The sequence below is a fragment of the Geotrypetes seraphini genome, chromosome 18 (assembly GCF_902459505.1).
Source record: "Geotrypetes seraphini chromosome 18, aGeoSer1.1, whole genome shotgun sequence".
In the NCBI taxonomy this organism is placed as follows: domain Eukaryota; kingdom Metazoa; phylum Chordata; class Amphibia; order Gymnophiona; family Dermophiidae; genus Geotrypetes; species Geotrypetes seraphini.
The window spans coordinates 36,635,322-36,649,452 of record NC_047101.1 but is presented as its reverse complement, the minus strand read 5'-3'; the positions used below and the strand labels follow the sequence as shown (position 1 = coordinate 36,649,452).

The following is a 14,131-nucleotide window of genomic DNA, read 5'->3' as shown; positions in this document are numbered from 1 at the left end:
AGGTCCCGTGAGGTACTTAAATGTTTCGATCATGTCTCCCCTCTCCCTACGTTCCTCGAGAGTGTAGAGCTGCAATTTGCTCAGTCTCTCTTCGTACGAGAGACCCTTGAGCCCCGAGATCATCCTGGTGGCCGTCCGCTGAACTGAATTGAATCGGTTCAGCGGACGGCCACCAGGATGATCTCGGGGCTCAAGGGTCTCTCGTACGAAGAGAGACTGAACAAATTGCAGCTCTACACTCTCGAGGACATGATCGAAACATTTAAGTACCTCACGGGACGTGTCGAAGTGGAAGATGATATTTTCTTTCTCAAGGGACCCTCGGCCACAAGAGGGCACCCGCTCAAACTCAGGGGCGGAAAATTTCATGGCGACACCAGAAAGTATTTCTTCACAGAGAGAGTGGTTGATCATTGGAACAAGCTTCCAGTGCAGGTGATCGAGGCAGACAGCGTGCCAGACTTTAAGAATAAATGGGATACCCATGTGGGATCCCTACGAGGGTCAAGATAAGGAAATTGGGTCATTAGGGCAGACTTGATGAGCTGTAGCCCTTTTCTGCCGTCATCTTCTATGTTTCTATGTTTCTATGGGTGTGACCTTGGATAAACATCTTACATTGGAACATCATACTGATTTATTGTTTAAGAAATGCATTTCTGTAGTTTGGAAACTTCGCACCATTAAGAAGTATTTTGATGAAACTTCATTTCATTTATTGCTACAGTCTTCTATTTTAAGCATTCTTGATTACTGTAACATTATATATTTAGGTGCTTACCAGAAAATTCTTAAAAAACTGAGAGTAATTCAGAATACTGCTGTTCGCCTCAATTTTGGTTTTAAAAAAAATGGGAGCATATTACTCCTTTTTATTTGAAACTCCATTGGTTACCGATAGAGTCTAGAATTTTGTTTAAATTTTCTTGTATTTGTTATAAATCAGTTTCTGGATTGTCACCAGGTTATCTTGCGCCTCATTTTTCCTTGAGTCACGCTAACAAGATCACACGCAGGGTACACTTGTTTAGTTATCTTTCCATAAAATCCTGTCGCTGTAAGAAGCTCCTCGAGAGAACCCTCTCATTGAAAGCCGCTAAACTGAATTCCTGGCTTGGAAAAATCATTCTAGAGGTCTCTTCCTATTTTGATTTTAGAAAATTGTTAAAGACACAACTTTTTGATAGGTTGGTATCTTAACGCACTGTTATTTTTTAACAAGTCTTTTTATTTCTATTTGATGTATTTTTACCTGTATTACATGCATCAACTTTGCCGGTTAGGTTAATTTTTTAACTGCATTCTTTTTTAAACGGTTAATTAGTTTAGATTCAGTTGATATTTTATTCGTATTATATGCATTTCTTTTACCTGTTAAGCTGGTATTTTTTCAGCTTTCTCTTTATTTTTTAATGTATTTTATCCGCATTATATTGTAAATGCATTCCACTCATTATTGTTAAGTTTCTCTTATTCCAATCTGTATTTTATTACATTACATTACATTACCTTGTGGTTCAAGGCGGATTACATCCAAACTAAAACAAGAATTACATTTCAACTTTGAAGTAATAGATTAAACGATGAGATAAAATTTTATGGGAGAATTATGGGTTTTAGATAATGTTTGGTAACTAGAAAAATTAGAGAGTACTAAGGGTTTATAGCGTGTTGGATGTTGGATTAGGATTGTTGTGCTGGATAGGTTTAACGTGTTTTTTGAAGAGTATGGTTTTAATTTCTTTCTTGAAGGTTTTATGTACTTGCCCAGTTTGTTGTGAACCGCCTAGAACTTTTTTGGGTATGGCGGTATATAAGAATAAATTATTAGTAGTAATATATTTCTTCCCTATTCCATAATTTTCATTGGTGAAAGAGATGTACTTTTGTTATCAGCCATTCCATTTGTTAGTTCATCTTAACAAATTTACCCCTTCCCCCTTTTTAACGCAACCACGTTAGGCTTTTTTTTTTTTTTTTTAAATCTCTGGCCATGGTGGTATTAGCTCCGACGCTCATAAGAATTTTATGAGTGTCAGAGCCAATATTGCCGCGGCCAGCGATAAAAAAGCCTAATGCGGCTTTGTAAAAGGAGCCCTTAATGTATGCTAAATCAATTTAAAATCCATTAACTTGTTAATTGAAACATATTTAAGGCCCTCTTTTACAGGTATCTAGATGGACTTTCTAGAATCACGCCTAGTGTTGCCTAAGTGGGCTTAGGCATCGGTAGGTATCCTAACCTTAGGTGCACCCTAATTATGCCAGGGTTTTCTTGGCCTAAATGAGTGTGCCTAGGTTAGGCGTCTATCAGTGCTTAAGTCCAAAACATGCACCTAAATCAATAACACACCCATGATCTGCCCCCTAACCACGCCTACTTTCTGATAGGTGCCTTGGACTTGGTGTCTACCTCAAAGTGGTAGGCGTTTACCATCCATTAAGTGTAATTAACATCAATTATGAGTTACTAATTGCCAATTATTAGCACCGATTAAGACTTTTAAAATAATTAAGCTAGGCACCTAGATCGGCTGAATGCACCGATCTAGGCATCTAACTTTAGGCAGAGTAGCAAGCAGCAGTTGGCTGAAAAAAAAGGTCTCTCTGTGGTCATGGTCTGGAAACACGCTGATATGTAGAATACTTCTTTGAACTCAGTTATAAAACAAGCCTCTACAACAGGGGTGCCCACACTTTTTGGGCTTGCGAGCTACTTTTAAAATGACCAAGTCAAAATGATCTACCAACAATAAAATTAAAAAAAAAACACAAAGCACACTATAGGCAGAGAAAATGTTAATTATCATTTATATTCCAGGGTTTTTTCAAAGAGGTCAAGGCAGATGACTCTATGCAATGTCACCTCAGTAACAACTATAGAAAAATAGACAAATATACCCCCCTCCCTTTTTACTAAACTGTGATAGCAGTTTTTAGTGCAGAGAGCTGCGCTGAATGCCCCACGCTGCTCTCGACGCTCATAGGCTCCCTGTGCTAAAAACCGCTATTGCAGTTTAGTAAAAGGGGGCCATAGTGCAAAATATAGACAGCAGATATAAATTCTCAAAACGGACACATTTTGATCACTAAATTGAAAATAAAATCATTTTTCCTAACTTTGTTGTCTAGTGATTTCATGAGTCTCTGGTTGCACTTTCTTCTTCTGACTGTGCATCCAATATTTCTTCCCTTCTTTGAATCTACTGCATGCTTCTTCTCCTCCAGACCTCATTCCCTCCCCCAACTATTTCTTCCTCTCTCCCTGCCCCCTCCCCTTTCTTTCTTTCTACCTGCCCCCTTCTTTCTTTCTGTCTGTCTTTCTATCTCCTTGCCCCCTTTCTTTCTCGCTCCCTGTCTCCTCTTTCTTTCTACTTCCCTTCTTTCTTTTTCTTCCTGCCTTGCCTGCCCCCTTTCTTTCTTTTTTTTCTGTCTGTCTCCCTGTCCCCCCTTTCTTTCCTTATTTTTGTTTCCCTTTTTTATTTCTCTCTCCCTGCCCTCCCCCAAGCCACTGCCGCCGCCATCAGGGAACAGGCCCCCAAGCCACCGCCACCCCAAGCTCTCCCTGCTTCCCGACAGACGCATCGGGCCGACCAGCATTCCTCTCCCCGATATCAATTCTGACGTTGGAGAGGAAGTTCCGGGCCAGCCAGGCAGCGAGTGGCTGGCCCGGAACTTCCTCTCCGACGTCAGAATTGACATCAGGGAGAGGAAGGCTGATCGGCCCCGGAGCTTCTGCATCCTGTTTACAGCGTCGGGATGCAGGTAGAACGTGAAGGCAACGCGAGTCTATCATGGAGCCGGGGAGGGCTCTAGCGATCGACTCGTGTTGCCTTAATGATCTACATGGTCGATCGTGATGCAACAGCCGTGTGCAAAATGAAGAAATATATTCTTTCATTTTTTTCACCTGCCTCTCAATTGGTGGTGTACAATAATTCCCTAACTAGTTTTATCATGTTAACGGGGAGAAAAATGCTATGGAAGTCAAGAAAGCATGAGACAACAACTGGCTGGGGGAAAGAAGCAAGAGGAAAAGTCAGGGATCTGGGGGTTTTGGCATTAAACAAGGGATGATATTGGACAGGATATAGATCTTATGGTCTTTATCAGCCACCATAATGCATAATATCTTATACAACTCCACACACGTGGTCCAATGGCTTATAATGTAGACCAAGTACTTTATTACTGTTGAAAGAAATATAAACTAGTGAACGTGTAACAATCACTGCTGCAGACATAAAAGGGTGGAGAAAAAAAATCCTCAGAGTAACATGGCAGTAATAAATATATTTAGGCCTCCTTTTACGATGCCGCGATAGCGGTTTAACGCGCGTAATAGCGCGCGCTAAACTGCCGGGCCACGCTAGATTACGCCAGCATTAAGCTGCATTAGTTCTAGCCACATAGCGCGGGTTTAGCGCGCGCTAAAAAGCTGCGTGCGCTAAAACCGCTAACAAAGCTTCGTAAAAGGAGCCCTTAATGCAGTGCTGCCATAATCAGAGTCACTGACTAAAGAAAAAAGACCAACGATTCCTCAGGGAATGTTAAGACCAAAAACAAAAAAAAAACCGTGGAGATGATGTTCTTGATGCAGGCTTTTTTATTCAGTCAGTTTAAAAAAATGCAGGCAAAATCCACGGATGCCTAAGATGGAGAGGACCCAACAGCATATTGCTTGGGTCAAAATAATGCTGCAAGCAATCAAATTGTGTTGCTGGCAAGCTTTTGATATTGGATCGAGAGCATTCCTTTTGGGGGTTTTACAAGCACAATGGCACCATCTACTGGATTTTATCTACATACCCCTGAGGAAGGTATTTTAAGCCAAAACATGGACCGTGTTGGGTCCAGTACAGAAAGGATTTAAGGACTCTCTGTGAAGCTTGCCTTATGTTTTAGTTATTTATATGTACAGTGGTCACCTTGGATTACGAGCATAATCCGTTCCAGGAGCATGCTCGTAATCCAAAATGCTCGTTTATCAAAGCGAGTTTCCCCATAGGATAATAATGGAAACTCGCTTTGATGCGTTTCCCCCCCCCCCCAAGAACCGGCATGCTCCCCTTGAAGGTCCCCCCCCCCTGAGATCAGGCACTCCCCTAAACTCGAACCGTACCCCCACCACCACGATCCGACCCCCCCCCCCCGACACGATTGGGCACCCCTCCTGACACGATCCGACCATCCCCGACACGATCCGACATCCCCCGACAACAATTGGGCACCCCCGGCCGCTTCTTACCCTCATCTGGGCAATCTAGGAAGATCAGACTCCTCGTCTGCTGGGCCTTGAGCATGCTCAGATTGCTTAAGGCCCAGCAGACAAGGGCTGATCTTCAAGAGTGCCCAGATGAGGGTAAAGAAGCGGCGGGGGGGTGACCCAATTGTGTCGGGGGGATGTCGGATCGTGGCGGGGGGGTGTCCCAATCATGTCGGGGGGGGGGATGTCGGATCGTGGCGGGGGTGCCGGTTCGAGGCAGGGGGGTGCTCGTAAAATCGAGCCATGCTCGGTTTCCGAGGCACTGGTTTTGCAAATGTTTTGCTTGTCTTGCAAAACACTCGCAAACCGGTGCACTCATAAACCGAGGTACCACTGTATATGCTTTTATTATTATATGTTGCAATAAACTGATTGTTTCTGCAGCTGATGTGTGGTGTCCCTGCCCCACTTTTTTTTTTGCCTTGGATTTCCCTGCATCTAATGAGAGGCTAGAGAAACTGGGCCTCTTCTCCCTCTGAAAAGAGAAGAACTGAGAGGAGACATGATCGAAACATTCAAGATATTGAAGGGAATTGACTTAGTAGAGAAAGAGAGATTGTTCACCCCTCTCCAAGGTGGAGAGAACGAGAGGGCACTCTCTAAAGTTAAAAGGGATAGATTCCGTATAAAACGTAAGGAAGTTCTTCTTCACCCAGAGAGTGGTAGAAATCTGGAACGCTCTTCCAGAGGATGCTATAGGGGAAAGCACCCTCCAGGGATTCAAGAAAGGGTTCTGCTGAACCAGAACGTACGCAGGTAAGGCTATACTCAAATAGGGCAATGGTCTTTGACCTAAGGGCTGCCGCGTGAGGCAGGACTGCTAGGCACTATGGACCACTGGTCTGACCCAGCAATGGCAAATCTTATGTTCCACATTTGCTTTCTCTGGCCTTATAGTACTACCTAGGACCCCTGAGGAAGGCATGTTTGTCGAAACACAGACCATGTTGGGTCCTCTCCATCTTATCCATATGTGGATTTTGTCTGCATTTTTCAAATTGATTGAATAAAAAAAAGCCTGCATCCACGGTTTCTTTTGTTTTTGATAATCACAGTCACTGGCATAAAAATAGAGAGGACACTCACAAGACTTAGAGGAGACATGATAGAAAAACCTTCAAGATCATGAAGGGTGTAGAAAAAGTAGATAGGGACAGGTTTTTCAAATTATGGGGAACTACAAGTACAAGGGGGCACTCGGAGAAATTGAAAGGGGAAAGGTTTACCAGGAAGTTCTTTTTCACCCAGAGGGTGGTGGATACATGGAACGCGCAGAGGATGTGATAAGCAGGAGCACGCTACAGGGCTTCAAAAAAGGTTTGGATAGGTACCTAGAGGACAAAGGGATTGAGGGATACAGATAGGAGTAGAGGTAGGCTATATGGATAGTATTAGAGGATTAGAGGTAAGTTACAAAATTAGTCTGGGATTACTGTTCAGGTGATAGGCCTGATGGGCCGCCACGGGAGTGGAACCGCTGGGCAAGATGGACCTCTGGTCTGTCCCAGCGGAGGCACCTTCTTATGTTCTTATGTTCTTAAGTGTGGCTAAGGGGTGCACAATGGTTAAACTTGTCTGGTGCAGTTCGGTAAATCAGGGCTTCAGTTTCATTCACACCCGCAATTCAAAGCTTCTATGCGTTGGCCAAAGAACAGTGTAACTCCACACCAAAAACCCAACAAGAATTCTTGTTTCGCCGGTCAAGACCGCTGCTTCAGGGAAAGATGCACACCCTGTGCGCGTTTACTCTGAAGCAGTTTTTTCTCCACCCTTTTAGGTTTGCAGCAGCGATTGGTACACGCCGTGTTTTATTCATCTTCAACAGTAATAAGAGTATTCGAGCTTCGACATATGTTGTGTTGTAACCCTTGATTATTCTATAATGTAGGCCACCATGCGTCACCAATCACACTTTATGTCAAATAGTATCAGGAGTGTAAAATTTGTTTCATATCTAATCTAATCTAATCCTTAGGTTTGTATACCGCATCATCTCCACGTTCGTAGAGCTCGACGCGGTTTACAGTAGGAGAAATAGGAAGGAACTACAACAGAGGGATAGAGGTAGAAGTGTGAAGAAAATTTCGAGGACTTGGGATGCCAAGATATAAGAGTTTCCTTGATTCCTAAGTTGGAGGGAGACTTACATTTTTTATATGTTTAACTTAAGACAATATCGGTATACAAAATAATTACCCAAATGCATAGGCAGTGAAAAGCAAAATGATTCCAGTAATCTCAGTCCTGTATAAAGTCTCTTTCTTTCTTTGTGCTCACATAATTACTTAGTAAAAAGAGTCCTTAATTTAGTATCTTAAGCAAAGAGGACATTAATATGCAGCTTGCTAATCGGCTATTTAAAACTGCAAACACTAACGCATACAAGGTGGCTTACTCCAGTGATGGCATGATTTAACAACCCTCAACATCAGTGTCAGTCTAATAAAAGGCAACACAAAAAAAGAGAAATACTGTTTACTGAAACAAAAACTCTACAGTCCAACTGCTGCGAGTTAAACACATCTAATACAGCCTCACACTCCGTCGCTACGTTTGAACATGTACAATGGACCTCAAACACCTGGGACACTAGTTAGGTATTTTGATGTCCTTAGTGGGGTGGTGTATTCATCGTTGGTCCTTAAAGTACTGTCTGGAATTGTCCGATATTTATTTAGTGTATGCATGTGCCTTAAAAGATGATTGAGCGCATCACATGTAAATAAAGAGCACTTAACTTGCTTAGCCCGACAGTAGCTTAACCGCCGTTTCCTCAGGGGCAGTGCTGCTTTCTCTGTGCTCGATTCTGTAGCATGACACTAAGAACAGCCATCTGTTCAGTCCGGAGTGCTACTTTTGTACGCCCTGCGTCAGACTAAACGCGTTAACTGCTCTCGTCACCTTTTAAGGCACATGCATACACTAAATACATACTGAACAGTTTGGGGCAGTACATTAAGGACCAATGATGAAACATCACCCCATTAAGGACATGAAAATACCTAACTAGTGTCCCGGGTGTATGAGGTCCATTGTACTTGTTCAAACGTAGCGACGGAGTGTGAGGCTGTATTAGATGTGTTTACTTTCAGCGGACAGTCTAATAAAAGGTGTTTTCTATTATGGAACTATGAAAAAGAAGTGACAAAGGATTCTGCAAATGCGGTACCGCAGCTTAAAATGACTTAAAGCAGAAAGTACTCAGGCATCCTGTGATAAGTTTCAAATTGGTCGGTGCTAACCACATGCAAAAGCTATTTTTAAAAAAAATTTTTGTTGAAGGAGGAATATCTAGGGAACAGAGAACAGGCGTAATGAGTTAGTATGTCCACATTACTGCCTGCTAACTGATTAGCGCGGGATTACCACATGAGCCCGTACTGCCTACAAAACAGGCATCTCTAGGTGCTCACGTGGAAATTATTTTTCATGGCCGTGTGCAAAGGGCAACCTTAATTCATGACCATTAATAGCGAAAATTGGGCTAAGGCCACTTTTTACCACAGCTTAGCAAAAGGGCCCCATATTGAGTTAGACCAGGGGTCTCAAAGTCCTTCCTTGAGGGCCGCAATCCAGTCGGGTTTTCAGGATTTCCCCAATGGATATGCATGAGGTCTATGTGCATGCACTGCTTTCAATGCATATTCATTGGGGAAATCCTGAAAACCCGACTGGATTACGGCCCTCAAAGAGGGACTTTGAGATCCCTGAGTTAGACCATCATAAAACGGTTGCTAATATTCAAATTCTTACACTGAAGAACAAGTGAGATCTGATACAAAATTTAAAACCAAGTCTTGCCACTAGTATAAATTGCTGCACTGCTATGATAATTATTACATTCATAGTAGGTTTACCATCACGCTACAAGCATAGGTAAAAGGTTTGTGGATACTCTAAAGCAGTGGTTCCCAACCTTGTCCTGGAGGACCACCAGGCCAGTCGGGTTTTCAGGATAACCCTAATGAATATGCATGGAGCAGATTTGCATGCCTGGCACCTCCATTACATGCAATTCTCTCTCTTGCATATTCATTAGGGCTATCCCGAAAACCCGACTGGCCTGGTGGTCCTCGAGAACAGGGTTGGGGACCACTGCTCTAAAGTCTGGGTATATTTTTCCCTATTCCATAATTTTCACTGGCATTAGAGATATACTTTTGTTATCAGCCATTCCGTTTATTAGTTCATTTTAATAAATTTACCCCTCCCCCACAAGTGGCGTAGAAAGGGTGAGGCATGCCCGGGGCGGTGGCACCCCTCTCCTGCCCCCTCCCCCACATGTTCCTTCCACGCCCCCTCACCGCTTCCCTTCCCCATACCTTTGTAACATTCCTGGCATGAGAAGCAACCTCCAAGTTGTTGTTGAGCCAGCGTCGGCTCTTCCTCCAACGTCTCTTCCTAGGGACAGATCCAGGAAGTGAAGACAGAGGAAGAGCCGATGCTGGCGCGACAGCAACTTGGGGGTCGCTGCTCACATCAGGAATGTCACAGAGGTATAGGGGAAGGGAAGTGGCGCCCTTGCGCGGCAGGGGGGCAGAGAGGAGGACGGGTTCCCGTGCCCTCTCTAAGATGGTGCCCAAGGTGGACCGCCCTGCCCCCTCTTACTACGTCACTGCCCATCCCCCCTTTTACGAAGTCATGTTAGGCTATTTTATCGCTGGCCGTGGTGGTATCAGCTCCAATGTTCATAGGAATTCTGTGAGCGTAAGAGCTAATACTGCCGCAGCCAGCGATAAAAAAGCCTAACGCGGCTTTGTAAATGGAGCCCTTGGTGCATGCTAAATCAACTTAAAGTCCATTAACTTATTAATTAAAACACATTAAAGCTCTCTTTTACAAAGCTGATTACTACAGAGGCCTGCGATAATCGCACTGAAGCCCGTTGGGAATTAATGGGCTTCGGTGACATTAGTGCGCAGAAGCTGCAAGCATGGCTTTGAAAAACAGGGGGTGGGGAGGGTAAGCTTATCAGAATGTATTAATTCTAACGTGTTAATTTTTTTTTTTATTAAGATGAATGTGTGAAAGAAATTTGAAAAATACCCACATTGGCAAACTGAAACTCTTTATTCACCTGTAACCCGCTCTGAGCTCTTTGGGGAGAAGACAAATTAAATAAATACAATTGTGACAAATGCCCCAATTTAAACAAAAAATATTTTAAGCCTGTGCACGTAACCGGTATCGGCTCTGTTTCCCATGCAGCTATTTGTGCTATCTGATTAATATTCAGCCCGAGAATGTGAAATATTTTCAGACAACTACAGTGAGTAGGGAAACACTTCGGCAGCTGTTCTGCCCATTTTCCTTCCAGATCATGAGCCTCTCTCCTAGCTAATAGGAATTCAAATCTCATTATCGACTTAAACCGATTCCTTTCTAGTAAAGAAAGAGTTAAATATTAGGGATGTGCATGATTAAAACATTTCTGGTTTCTTGGGGGGGGGGGTTCCACATCTTTCCTCATTTTCAGGTGGTTTCCCCATTTCATGTCACACATTCATTTTCACTCCAATTTGTATGTGCATCAGAACTTTCTACCGCATACAGATTGATTGTAATGCATTAATTCCTAGGTTTAGGCATGCATCAATGAGCATGCATGCACTTTAAGGAGCAGAAAAAGGGAGACGCCACTACACTTTGTATGTTTCAAAAGAGTACAATCAATAAAAGAAACAAAAAAACTGTCAATAAACATTCAGTCTGACCTCACATGACATCTAGTAACTCGTACTCTGCATATAGCCCTCTGGTAACATTAAATTTGACATTCTACATCCAAACAGGGTTAATACATGTAGTAGCATATTTTCCCTTAGCCATGTAAAGATTAAGAACTGTATACTAATTTTAAATCAATAAGGCACCATCAGTGGGTTATATCTTTTTTTTTACTGGAGATCATCCTTATAATAAACACTTTTAGCAACTCTACAATTATCACATGCATTAACTTCACATTTTCTGTTGAATATGTATTTATTTACAGCCCTTGATATGTATACTATATATCCACAGTATGGCAACTATGCAGAATATGTGGAACTATTAATTTCGAAGAAATTGTGGTTTCAGCAATAGAAAACTCAAATTAAAAAAAAAAAAAAAATCCATCTTATAAGAACAAGCCTCTATGGTTGTTTTATTATAATTTGTCCATTTGCTGCACTGTAACAATGATGTCAGCAGGGGGTGCTCTTGCATGAAGCAAGACAAGGTAAATACCGATGTATAGTATTTGCTCCATAATGCTTTCTGCTGCCATAAAGTGGCATCTAATATACTGAGCCTACCTATAAACTGCATGCATTCTAGGCACCCTGTGATTAGAACTACAAAAGAGCTGTTTAAATCTAAACACATCATCCCAAGTATTTAACTTTTGTCCCCACTATAAGATAATATTTGAAATCTTCACATCCTAAACCAAAAGGTACCATACCCTAGTTACCTATTTCAGAAATCTGCACCTTATTATGACCACTGGCATTCCTTATCAACCAACGTAAAAGCCAACCAGCGCTAACTTCAGAGAATAAAAATAAGTCTCCAATGGGACATGCAAAACCAAACCCCCAAAAATAAAAGCTTCAGGGGGTTTCTGAATGACGAAGATTTAATCAATCCATGCTCTGAGCCATCATGCAAATGAAAATATATTCTGATGAGTAATAATCATACTGTTACAAATTGTCATCCTTATCAGCGTCTGTGGGGAGAGGGGGGGAGAGAGATATTAAAGAGAATGGAAATACTCACCATATTGACTTCTGAAACCATATCAATACTGGCAATGTCAATGTTCATACCTACAGCCACAGGGGGACCTGTAAACCAAGAAAACAGTGCACAACTGTGATCTCAAAGAACTTAACCCTTGTATGTTAGTGTTCTCTTCATTTAGCAAATCAAGGGCTCGGAGGTAACAAAATGCCTTGACTCCACCTGACAAGTCACACACAGTTCTGCTCCTGTGTCTCAGGGGAGGTTTTATGTAAAATTCATGAAAATGTCATTACATATCAGTAATGTGTATTTATATAGACTGTGAGAAACATATGCATACATGAAGGTATGGAATATAAATATCTTCAATATTTGCTTGAGATTTAAAAAAAAACCCACTTTTCATATTAACTCTTTCTGTCCGAAAGCAGGCAACACATAATGAAGGAGGAGACAAATATAATATTTCTTTCTGTTATTGCAGCATCAAGTGTGCTGCCCTATGTTCTCTATACTTTTATAGATAAAAAAATAAAAATCAGGACTAACGAATGACAATTCTTCCATGGTGAAGATGTCAAAGGGTTAATTTTTTTTTCTCAGTTAACTGCCACATCTCCTGTTGCAACACCAGGTCCAATCCAGCACCAAGTTAGATTTAATCATGAAACTATTTTTGGTACAAACCAAAAACAATTTTTTTTTTTTCAACCTAACCTCTCAGTCAAATATCAAATAGGTAAGAATGGTTTGATAACTAATTGAGAAGAGAAGAAAACTGAGGATTTGAAAATATGACTCCTCAACAGAGGTTGAGACCATAGGGCAATTCCTGCTCAGCTGAGAAGTCATAAGCTTAACTTAGTTAACTGGATCACCCAGAGAAAGCAGAAAGCTATTAAAGCAGGAGGACCAGCACTGAAAACAGCTTCTAGGAAAACAAGAGAATTACCTCCAAAATCTGGCCTCAGACGGATGTCATACCCTTTCAACAGTCTATCCACAGTCTCTTTAACCAATGACATATTGCTGGGGTCATTGACACTAGAAGACAGAAAAAGAAAGGCAGATCCTAGAATGGATGGATTCAGCTCTCTGCAGTGCATCTCAGTCTCAGGAAGAGAACCAGTCCAATGCAAAGTGCAGAAAAGATGGGTTTCAGGCACTTACCTTTGCGCACAGACTGCGGCTATGATCAAAGGGAAGGACCAGATTCCAGCGTAACCCTTTCCCCGGACTCTCAGCATGCCTTTGGCTTTTGAGGTGATTTAGGATTTCAGTGAAGAGAAAGAGATCCTACTTATTCTGGCCAGTGCAGTAATTCTAATGTGAGGCGCATGCGCAGGGCTTACCACCTCTAAAGGCACAGTGGTTGCTGCTGGAGATGAACAAATTTTCTTGCAAAAAAAAAAAAAATTAAAGGGGAAGGAAAGAACACCCATTCGAACAAGTCCCCCTCCGAAAGACTGAGTGCATTATTTTTTTTTGGGGGGGGGGGGATAGGAAAGTTGGAGAGTGGCGGATGCACGTCCCTGCCACAGCTTGCGGAATCCGAGGAAGAAGCGAGGGAGGAAGGAGGCAGGCAGAGAGGGGGTCGGGGGTTGGTGGGCAAAGCCAGGGATTTGGCTTGATTTTGGTTTCTACTGAAGCAGTTCAGGGTGGGGGGGGAGGGATAGGGGAGGATCTGAGCCTGTTCATGCATTTAAGTGGAGAAGGGGGGAGTGGCAAAGATGCACACAGCCGGAGGGGGGGGGGAAGCAGCGGCAGTGTCAAAATATTGCTGGTTACATGTGATTTGAATGGTACGTGCTGTGTGTTAGGAGATTTTAACGGGGGGGGGGAGGGGGTGTACAGCGCTGCGTACGCCTTTCAGCACTATAGAAATGATAATAGTGGTGCCAGGGATACGATTTAATCTCATAGGACTTCTGGGATTGGGTTTATGCTATAGACCAGGTGGATATTATGGAACCCAACTCGTATGAAATGATCAACAGAAGGCAAAGAAAGGGATTCTGACTCTTAACCAGCAAGCAAAACATAATTTAAAAAAAGGAGCACGGAAGAAGAGGGGAAAATAGTCAAGATATATTTATGTACCAAATCAAGCTAAATCATTCAGAATGTCAATTC

At 42.4% G+C, this 14,131-nt stretch overlaps 1 protein-coding gene across 3 annotated transcripts in view; it reads right to left on the bottom strand.

The window, feature by feature from the left end:
• GABRB2 (gamma-aminobutyric acid type A receptor subunit beta2) overlaps nt 1–13,282 on the bottom strand; it is a 477,172-nt gene extending 463,890 nt beyond the window's left edge. For all 3 annotated transcript variants that reach the window (XM_033927785.1, XM_033927783.1, XM_033927784.1), the window contains exons 1-3: nt 13,169–13,282; nt 12,951–13,042; nt 12,032–12,099 (exon numbers count right to left, since the gene is read on the bottom strand). In XM_033927785.1, the coding sequence (XP_033783676.1) occupies nt 12,032–12,099; nt 12,951–13,042; nt 13,169–13,245 (237 nt within the window). In that variant the 5' untranslated portion in view covers nt 13,246–13,282. The remainder of the gene's footprint in view (nt 1–12,031; nt 12,100–12,950; nt 13,043–13,168) is intronic.
• Between the last annotated feature and the right edge of the window lie 849 nt (nt 13,283–14,131).